Here is an 11181-nt window from a genome sequence, read left to right as displayed (position 1 = left end):
CCTTCCTTCTCCTTCTCCATTTGCTGCAGTTGCTCTCTCTCTTCCTCATCATCTAGTTCGGTCCAATGGGTTATAATGAGCAGCCCCGAAGCCTTCCCGCCCAGCCTCGTCCCATCACAGAGGCACGCCGGGCCCGACAAATTAACCCCACACATTACCTGTCCACTTACGGCAGACCATCTGGCTCATTACGGGGTCACCTGTGCACTTCGCCTGCCTCACCTGAGTGCTTTATTTATTACTGTGACGGAGACTAACTAAACAAAACAAAGAATATGTATGGGTGTTTGTGATACGTAAAGAAGAATGATCAGGTATTTTTAAGTTGCTTTTGTATTTGTGGGTCTTTACAGAACCTCGCCTCGTTACTTTTTTTTATAACTGTAACGGAGATAAACTAAACAAAGCAAGGGATATGAAAGAATGTTTGTGATACGTTCTTGCTATATATATAAAGAAGATGGTAAAGAAAAATGATCAGGTATAATTTGGAAGTTGTTTGGTATTACTGGAACTTGACCGTATGTTACCTCGATCTTTACCTGTCTTTCCTGCACGAGTCACCTGTCTCTACCGCACATCACCTGGGTCTGTACCGCACGTCACCTGTCTGTACCGTCCTCCTCCTGTCCTACAGCAAAACCGTCAGTACACGAGGAAAAAGTTGCGTAATAAATGAAACTTTGGTAAGAGAATTTACTAACTTGAGTAACTGCATTTGGTCTTGAGTTCAGGTACGTAAGGCAGCGTTATTGTGTTAGTGAGCGCTCTTGTGGGCGATATAGTGACTTATAACGTAAAAGATAAATGTATGATTAGCGTACCTGTTGTATTGAAATTAAATGCGTATGCGATGTGCTTTTTGCAATTCACTGGTTTTCACAGCAAAATAAAATCAAATTTCTTGTATAAAAAAATTTACTAGAATATTAATAACACGCCACACATGTTGGTTTATGGAATATTATGCAGTTAAGAAATACCTCCATCGCAGGATTATTTATTATTATTATTTACGACACGTTATATAAATTTGGTTAGTTACCCTTCACTGATTTCTAACACGTCGGGGAACGCTTTTTGCCGGTGCTGCAGCCTCCATTACGATACTCCTCCGTGACGCATTACACTAATTAAAGAAAAGTTTTGCGAATGAAAGATAATTTAACTCGGAAATTCATTTAATTTAATATGAAAGGGCAAGCGACATCACAGCGGCCGACCTCCTGATTCAGCGCTCCGTCATCAGCGAAGTGTGAAAAAAATGTTTACGACCACCAGGAAAGTTATTTTTATCATATATAAATATTTTACGTGAAACTGTATAGCAGCTGTTGTATCAAAAAGTGATATTCTCGTTTTGCTTGTTGTGCTGTGAAGTTTTGAGTTTCTCCCGTGGGTGTGAGGAAAGCGACAAGCGTTGGATAGAATAAAGTCAATTGAAGTATGTCAGCGCTCATTGAAAATTACCAAGACTGTTCTTCTGCATGTCTAGGAGTTAAATGTGGCGTACCTTTGCCCCGCGGCGGATATCACTTTCTTGATGTTTTCTGTTCACAACTTCAATGTGTAGAAAAGGACAGTATATACTTCTTGCATAATAATAATGACAATAGTAGTAATGTTAACAAACAAAAGGGAAACGTACAGTCAGCGCTCAAACTCCCCCATGGACAGAATTTCCCTATTCCAACCCCTCACCCGTCAGTGCCCCCCCCCCCCTCCCCATAGCCGCTGCAGCCGAAGAGACACCCAGGCTTCACGGCCCATCACTCGCCGCGACACCCCGGGCTGGCGCGGGTCACCAACCTGCCCGCGAGCCAATGGCGTGCCGCCCTGGTCACTGGCTTCCGCCGCCTCCGCCAATGGGCCGCCCCGTGTGACTCAGGCCCCGCCCACCCCGTAATTACCTCCCGCCCACCACCACCACCACCACGATAAACACTCCCGCCCACCACCATCCTGACAACACCTCTCCCCCCCCCACCATTATACACCTTTGCTCTGTCTGGGCGTTGTGTCTGCGCTGTTACATCGTCCAACTCCGTCTTTACCGCCGCCGCCACCACCACCACCACCGCAAACAGACTTTATCACCATCAGCATCACAACCATCACCATCACCACCACAAACACCCTGACTATCACTTCTACCACAGCCACCACCACCATAACCATAACTACAGCACCGTCATCCGTATACGATTTAACAACCATACAACCATCAACACCACTATCGTCACCTGTCTGTTAACACCTGTCTTTCTCATTATCGCCGCCGCCACACTGACTTCATCACCATCACCACCACCACCGAGACCTACCCACAAACTCCATCAACACCACCACTTACCATCATCCCCGTCACCTCTCCCTTAACACCTCTTCTTCCCTCCGTTCTCTTCCTCGTCACCGCCGCCACCGTCACCCCCGCCGCCGCCGCCGCAACAAGCAATTACAACGGCGTGTCAGTCAACATTTTCTCTTCCCTTTTGGATACGTTTTTCGAGGCGGCGAGCAAATTGAACCGACGCGCTGTCATATCAGGTGACACTTGTAATTAAACGCTGTGATAGGCACTGACCCGTCTCACACCTGCTTACGAACAAAGAGATGATGCGGATTGGTGTTAGGATTATACATTTACAGTTCACTATATTTATAAGAGAACTACTTAATCCGTCTCCTCCTCCTCCTCTCCAATTCCTCCTTACCCTTAAAATCATCGCTGGGTATCACTATCAATTTTAATCTGCTCAAAAAATCTTCCTAAATCAAATGTGATCCTATTGGTCCTCCTCCTTCTCTTTCTCCAGCTCCTCCTCCTCCTCTCCAATCCCTCCTTACCCTTAAAATCATCGCTGGGTATAACTATCAATTTTAATCTGCTCAAAAAATCTTCCTAAATCAAATGTAATCCTATTGGTCCTCCTTCTCCTCTTTCTCCAGCTCCTCCTCCTCCTCCTCCTCCCGCCGCGTCCTTCACTCCTATAATGGGCAATAGAAAGCGAGCCACGAGAGACGCCGTGACTTGCCGCCGCCAGTGTGTCGTCTGGCCGCTAAGTATTTTTTACCCAAACAGTTAATTTCCGCCTTTCATCGCGGGGCACAGTGACCGCAAGCCTCTCTTGATCCCGCGGTGACCAATGCAGCGAAGAGTGAGCGTCGGGAGGGGAACATAACAGGGGTTTGTCGGAGAGAGAGAGAGAGAGAGAGAGAGAGAGAGAGACGGACACGAAGCAGGCAAGCACACAACGTGACTCACTACTCAAGACGAGGAGGAGGAGGAGGAGGAGGAGATGCATTGCGCCACGAGAGGCCACAAGGGCCGGGCAGCGTGTAGTATATCTATCAACCACACACACACACACACACACACACAGGACGGCTTATTCATACATCCCAAGGTCGCCGCGCGGGAATCTTGACGCCTCGCCCGCCCGCTGCTCCTTGCCGCCTCTCCCTCGCCAGGTGACAACACGCGGCCGCGGCACATGCCAACACTCAGCCTGTGCCTCGCTATTGCCACGAATGCTGCGAGTGAGAGTGTGAGAGGAGGAGAAAGCGTGGCGAGGCGTGTGGAGAGAGAGGGAGGGGGGAAGAGGAGGAGGCGGCGTGCGGGAGGCCACGGGAGTGTCGCAACCTGCTCATGAATGAAACTTAAAACACCACAAGACCCCCGCCTCGCCGCTCCCCCCACCCGCTCTCCCGCCTCCCCGCACCGCTGTTTGCTTGTCAGCCGCCGTGCTGAAGGATATTTTATTGCTGCAATATGCGTCGCGTCGGTAACCTCATACTTCGCATAGCAAAGGGAATTAGATGCCCGGGTTGCCAGAGGATGGAGCGGCAGCCTCCTGCCACGCCAACACAAGCACCACGCACTCACATGCACCGCGGCGCGGCCCGCCACGCCACCTCGCACACTTACCTACGCACTCGTTGGCCTCTCGGGACGTGGCGCGTCCCCAAGGTCGGTCGAAGTGGAAGCGGCGACACTTCTCACACTCGCGGCCGGCGGTGTTGTGGGCACAGTCGCACACCAGCTCCTTGGTGGTCTTGTCGGTGATGCAGCGGGAGGCGTGGCCGTTACACTTGCAGCGTCCCCCGACTGCCAGGTCAGCCACGGCGTACGTGAAGCTCTCCTGAGCCACACTCTCGTTGTCGGCGGTAGACTCGTCCAGTTCTGGGTGCAGGCGGTCCAGCACCACCTTGATGTCGGTGGCCGTCACCCAGTCCTGCAGCACAGGCGAGGCGTCGAAGTCGCCTGCCGACGGGCGGCCCTCCAGCGTGCTGAAGGCGATCCTGGGCGAGCCCGGGATGGTGACGGGGTCGTTGAGGCTGAGGTGGGCGTCGGTGCACAGGGCTTCCTGCTCGTTGGCCTTGCCGATCACCATGCGGCTGCGGCGGCCGTACACTTTGCGGCACTGGGACGAGAAGAACTGGAAGGGGATCCAGGTGCGTCCGTAGTCCATGGATTTATAGATGGCGAGGGAGTCGGGTTTCTGGCCGCAGAACTGGAGGCTGACGTACGTGAGCTCGTACTTTTTGCCCAGCGAGAGTGTGAGCGTCACGTTGTTGGGCTGGAGGGGGTCGACGGGGGCGGAGTGCCAGCAGGTGAGGTTGTTGGGGTTGTTGAGGTCGGTGAGGTAGTGGGGCGGGTGGGAGAGCGTCGGGTCGCTGGCGTCACACACCTCACACTTCCGCTTCACCTCGCCCTTCTCCTGCGTAGTGATGCAGTAGCGCGACGGGGGCGTCCCGCACGTGCTCGACGACTCCATCGGCCGCCCGAACGCCGCGTTGATGAAATCCGGGACGCACTTCTTGGGCAGGCTGCCGGACTCGTCGTAGCACGGGTCCGGCGGGTTGTACTGCGCCTCGAACATCTTGAGGTAGCCGCCCCCGGAGGCCTGGCTCCCGCGCCCCAGCAGCAGCAGCAGGGCCGCCGCCACAGCCACACGCCTGTACACCGACATCGTCACTGGATCACAAGGTCAAGCCCGCGCTGAACACTAGAGATCAATCAACTAAACTGACACAATCACATTAAGAACTTGCACGATCGTAATCTGTTACGCATTCTTTAATCACAACACAAATAGATAAAGGGGACTTCGCACCACTCCGGATCCTGCACACCACTGTACGCCACTCAAAACATCAAACTCCGTGCAGCCACGCGAGCCTGAGGGAACAACAGTCTTCCCGGCTGGCCCGGCCACTGGGATGGGCTGGGAGGAGCGGAGCACACTACCCTTACGTCCGACGCCCGCGAGAACACTGAGCCCGGGGATTTCAGGGGGCGGGGGCCGGCCCACTTGGCTAGGCGGAGCTCGGCCAAAGGCCCCGCCCCCTCACGGTGAGCCGACTTTTAAGATGAAATAACTCACTGATACTTTGACCTACGACCCCCAAGGTACTGACTGATCCCCCTACTCTATTGAGGCCCCGCCACCAGGCCCCGCCAGCCCCTCGGACCGACTCGCCGCCGCGCCGGGCCGTGAGATCGACTCGTCTCACCTGCACAAGAGGAAGATCGTGTCTTGTGGCTCCTGCTTGTACTGTCATCATTATTACTGTTATCAAACACAGCACGACAGGTAAAGCTGGAGGCGAACAAGTAGTACTACAAGTTATATTTCAGAAAGCCCGGCATTTTTAATACATATGGCATCAAGGATAAAATAAATAAATTGGAAGATGCAGATAGAATAAATAAGATCAGATAAATTGAGGATCAAACAAACATCAAGAGATCAGAATGAGAACATAAAGTGACAATCAGTTAGATTTCAAATATTATCAGAACAAAACTCCGTGACAGAACCCAATGTCAGACTCGTGTAGTGTTTGTTCCTTGGCCACCATAACCACAGACTAAATAAATTTGTTTCCTCAGGCTCGTCTGTCCTCCCATTTCTGGGCCCTCATGAGGCAGGGAACCCCGCGCCCCTCACCCACTCTCACTTCCAACCTAAGATAGTGTTACCTCCATGATATCGTGCGTGCTGCTGGTGTGTGTGTGTGTGTGTGTGTGTGTGTGTGTGTAACTTCAAGCGCGCATTCTGTTTTTTAGTAATGAGGCACAGATATCGAGTTACCTGCAGTTACCTGGGTCATCAATAGACGGCTTCTGTAGGCCTACCGATCCGTCCCTAGTCTTCCTGCTGTTTGCACCCTCTCACACAAGCCTAGGGACACAGCACTCATGAACACACACCAGCACACCGCCACGCCCCTCCCGCGCCCCCAAACCCTAATGAACGATGAAAAACTGCCATCATAATAAAACCAGGTGACAGTGATCGAGGTGGAGTGAGCTGGGTTGTGCCGTCGAACTCTCCTTTACGTAATATATATTAAAAGAAGACCACTGAAACTTTTTATATATTCAGTTAATATATTCCGAACTACTCTCATCGCTAACCAAATGTTTGTCTACGTGCAACTTTTAGCCTTTTTTTTATATTCCAACATTTGTCAGGTTTTAATTGTGTCTCCAAGCGGACGGACATCACTGGTTCTTCCCTTAAAAGTTAGCTAAACATTTTAGTGATAATTTAGAGCAATTTGATTTACAAAGCGGCGATTGGAATCAAACAACCTTGACTGTCAATTTTTTTTAAAGTGTGTGTGTGTGTGTGTGTGTGTGTGTGTGTGTGTGTGTAAGGACAGGAGCGATGTGCGTGGTGCTTCTCTCCTCCCCCCTTCACCTCATCCCCCTTCTATCTCCCCTTCTCTTACTCACCATGAACCTTCTCACCCATCCACACAGCCACCACCACCCCCGCCGTCACCTCTACACCACCACACAGGACAGAAAGCATCGGTAAGCCCTCGTCTGTCCACCGATGCTCTCTGATAGAAACATATATTACTTAACAGTGCACCAAGCAATCGTATCTAATCACTCCGTTTCTGTGTATATAAATCAACAACATCGTGATCGCTGTCAAGGACTTTGCTGCATCGGGACTCACTCAACAACGAAGATATTACAAAACAGCTGCGTATGTCATAACAGGAAGCCTATAAAAAGATAACAACAAAACCGACGCGTCATACCGATGTAAAACTCTTGGAATAAAAACTCTGATTAAAAACACACAGTACAAATATTTACACGGGATAGAATCTTTACCCGGTAGTGCATTATATATTATTACTTTTATGTAATACTTTATCGAGGAGTGTGATGTCGCATGGCGCTCAGGATAATAATTTTACTTGGTTACGGTGTAGTTTTTTTAATTTTTTTATTGGACATCTATATATTAGGCTACCTTCGTTTATTTATATATTCTTAAATGACTTTGAGGGTTACTTATGTCCGGGTTTTAGTGTGTGTGTGTGTGTGTGTGTGTGTGTGTGTGAGAGAGAGAGAGAGAGAGAGAGAGAGAGAGAGAGAGAGAGAGAGAGAGAGAGAGAAACACGTAAAAATTCAACAACTGCAAGTGTCGCCTTTTTCCCGTCTCTCTCTCTTTCTATCTCTCTCCTTAATTAAAGTTAGTCAGTGTATTTAAATTGTGACTGAGGACAAGACTGATTTAAAGGAAAGTGATTTGAATCAGACAACCTTGACTCGACACTTTTTTTTATTCTGAAGTTGTCGGTGTGTGTGTGTGTGTGTGTGTGTGTGCAGAGAGAGAGAGAGAGAGAGAGAGAGAGAGAGAGAGAGAGAGAGAGAGAGATACACAACGTTTAATTATATCTATTTTGCTGAAGATAAACTTATAACAACAAGTAGTGATATTCCACCCCGCATATGAATATAATTTAGTCTATCTACGCGTATATCTATTAATGTATGATAGTATAAATCGTTGAAGGTTATTGTGATTATATTATATTTTTAACCCTTAAGGAGAGAACTATACATTACGTTTTCCTTCAGATTCTTGTAGTGATTATAGTTACAAACATGAGGTTGCTTATAAGGGTAGAACGCCCCTCCCCTCACCTCCCCTCCCTTCTCCTCTCCTCCCCTTCCCCTTTCATGACGATCAGCGATGTGTCTAGGAATACCCCCTCTCCCTCTACCCACCCAGCACACACCACAGCCTCCCCCACCCCTCCACGCATCCTCCCTCCACAGTCACCTCACACTACGCCGTATTCACCGTCCACTCCCCCTCCACCAAGACTCTACCAGCGATGCGTCCAGCGGTGATCGCCCGACTTTACCCCTTACAATACACGCGGCGGGTCTATCACATTCCCACGACACCACCACCACTACACACCATCACTACTGCCATCACAACCATGCAGTCCTTCCTACACCATGTCCTTTCTACTCGTATTTCGACGTTGCGCCACTTAGAAGATAAATTCTAATACTCGCTCATCAGCCATTTCTGTTCCACCAGCTCAAGGACAGACAAATGCGACGGAGATGAGCACCGTGACCACGCGCAGCTATAGCGTATGCCCCCGACTTAACCTTTACTTCAACACCTTAACAACTTCCATCTGAGGCCAGGAGAGACGAAAAGACTTGCCTTCGTCTAACCCAGTAGCAGCGGGGTTCATGTTTCTTAAAGGCCCTTCCCTCTAAGCGAGAAAAATGAGAAAAAATCATCACTCACGCAAACCATTTCATAATATATATCAACGCATTTGTGATCAGTTTATGCATCATCTATTTTGGGGGGTTTATATCATGGCAAAAACTTGGCCCGTCGCTGCTACACGTTAAAGCCACAAATTTGGCCCGTCGCTGCTACTCGTTAAAGCCACAAATTTGGCCCGTCGCTGCTTAAAGGCTAATATAACATCAACGTGTCATCTGAGAATTGTGAGCACCCCTTCAAAGACTGTTCAAGGAGACATTAATGCATTACTTTTATGGTAAGAAGAGACAAATGAATGGATAGATAAAATAAATGCTTTCGACGTATTACACCGATTATAACATTAATAAGACAAGCTAAAAAAAGTATGCATCAAAGTTACACAAAGAGATTCAATGCAGTATACAGGGATTATAAAAAAGATTCAGTCCTCGTAGATAACCAGATCACTAAAAAAAGAGAATAATAATACACTGTGCAACTTAACGAAGGAAAACGCATTGAACGAGCGATCAGGCAAACAACATAAAAGCTGACACACAGAATTATGATAAAACCAGAATGATAAAACCAGTAAAACCAGCAGAATAAAAAAAAAAGAAATATACAAGCAGAAAAAACACAAAAAAAAAATAACTCACATCAACAACTTCATCTATGCCTGCAAAAATTACTATATGATCTGCTAAGTAAAAAAAAACAAGAAAATAGATAGATAAAATAACAGAAATATAAATAAACAAATAAAACACAAAACCCTTCTTGCATAAGCTCCTTAATGTATGCACGGACAAACATTCCCCGCTGCTACTGAACGCATACCGCGGCTCACTTTTTTGGCGTGTCTGATGATGTGATAACAGTGGGCGTGATATTTCATCCGCTAATTATTCTGTTAGTGCTCATGAGTGTGTGGGGGGGGAGGTGGAGGTGGTGGTGGTGGTGGTGAACGGAGAAAGAGGTAAAGATGTAGGACGTTAGAGTGTGTGGTTAAGATGAAGAGATGTAGAGACAGAGATGGGTGCATGTTGAAAGCGGAGTGAGCGAATGGGTATGAAGGGTTGAAGGTGAAGGAGGGAAGGAGGGAGGAAGAGAGGTGGTGGGAGGTGCATGGTACGGAAGGGTATGCAAAGCTGAAAAAAGTTGAAGGAGATAGGGATGGACGAGGTGGAGTTAATACATGTAAATGGTTGGGGAGGGGAGAGTTGACAGGTGGTGGAGCGTACAGTGGGATGCTGGGAAAAAGTGAAGGGGATAGAGGTAGTGGGGGAAGGTGACGAACTGGGATGCTGTGAAGGGATGGGGGGTGATAAATATATAGGGGCTGTGGGGGGAAGGTGAAGGGGTGGGATATTGTTAAAAGATGAAGGGGTGGGGGGGGGGAAGGTTGAGTGGAATGCTGTGAGAAAGGATGACAAGTAGATGGATATGGGGGTGGTCGTAGACGATGAGGTGGATATCTTGTAAAAGGTGGCATGGGGTAATGAATTGTGTGGGTTTGAGAGGGTGAGATGCGTGAGGAAAGATGTTGAGATAGATGGATGGATGGATAGATGGAGAGAGGGAGGGAGTGAGGTGTGGCGAGAGCTGTGTTGCCATGGATGGGTGGGATGGAGGACAGAGCAGAAGTTGTATCTGGGTAGACAAGAATAAGGGTGGAGGGAAGTGGGGATATCAGTAGCTGTGGAAGGTTGGTGAAGATATCAAGGGAAGGGATGTTAAGGGAAGAGCCGTATACTTGATAGAGATGAAGGGTAGATGATTCAAGTAGAGGGTTGGAACTGAGATAAGGTAGAGATGGAGGGAGGTGGAGGGAATAAACAGCTCTGAGAAAGGTAAAGAGAAGGATTTAAGGATGTGAAGAACAAAGGCAAAGGATGGAGATAGAGAGTTGAGGATTTGGTAGAGCAGTGATTCTCAACCTGGGGTACGCGTGCCAGTATATAGGGTACGGGAGAAAAATCTTTGGGGTACGAAACAGTCCTCAAAATACTAGTGTTTTCAAGTATATATATAGTGAGGCGATACCTTCTTGTATAAAGCATCTAGGTCTGATACATTCATAGACACCAGAGAAGACTTTTACGTTAATTCATATAGTAAACAATGCTAGTTTTTCCTCATGCCCTTGGTGGATGGAGCGAAGGCGAAGATGTATTACAAGAGGGAAGGATGTAGGGAAGATTGCACGTCTGTCCTTTTTGATATATAATAATCAAATAATGGAGAAAACACACACACACACACACACACACACACACACACACACACGATGGACTTACCTTTCAGAGGAGCAGACCGTCCACCTGTTGGATGTTATCGAAGCGACTCCTTGAACTCCTGAAAAAAAAATACAACACACAATAAAAGACATACTAATCCATGAGGAATAATAGCTGTAATAATAATAATGAGTGTAAATAATAATGATAATAATAATAATAATAATAATGATAGTATAATTAATAATGATAATAATAATAATAATAATAACAAGGCAAGACAGAAAAGAAAGGATTTAGCCACAACGTGCAATTAGTCAACCAAAACAGCGTTAATAATTTATTGTTCACGTCACATCACATAGTGTTTATATTTGTTGCCGACGGAA

At 47.7% G+C, this 11181-nt stretch overlaps 1 protein-coding gene across 1 annotated transcript; it reads right to left on the bottom strand.

Moving 5' to 3' along the window:
• Positions 1 to 2894: 2894 nt before the first annotated feature.
• On the bottom strand, positions 2895 to 5650 carry LOC126984972 (netrin-1-like). The gene has a single exon (XM_050839201.1). The coding sequence runs from the start codon at positions 4971 to 4973 to the stop codon at positions 3816 to 3818; it is 1158 nt and encodes a 385-aa protein (XP_050695158.1). The 5' UTR covers positions 4974 to 5650; the 3' UTR covers positions 2895 to 3815.
• Positions 5651 to 11181: the final 5531 nt, after the last annotated feature.

Source organism: Eriocheir sinensis, chromosome 58 (assembly GCF_024679095.1).
Source record: "Eriocheir sinensis breed Jianghai 21 chromosome 58, ASM2467909v1, whole genome shotgun sequence".
Classification (NCBI taxonomy): Eukaryota; Metazoa; Arthropoda; class Malacostraca; order Decapoda; family Varunidae; genus Eriocheir; species Eriocheir sinensis.
Note: the sequence above shows the minus strand (reverse complement) of the source record. Positions and strands in the feature narration are given on the sequence as shown.

Excerpts from the sequence above, each read along its gene's own strand:
- LOC126984972 (XM_050839201.1), bottom strand. The coding sequence starts at position 4,973 with ATGTCGGTGTACAGGCGTGTGGCTGTGGCGGCGGCCCTGCTGCTGCTG.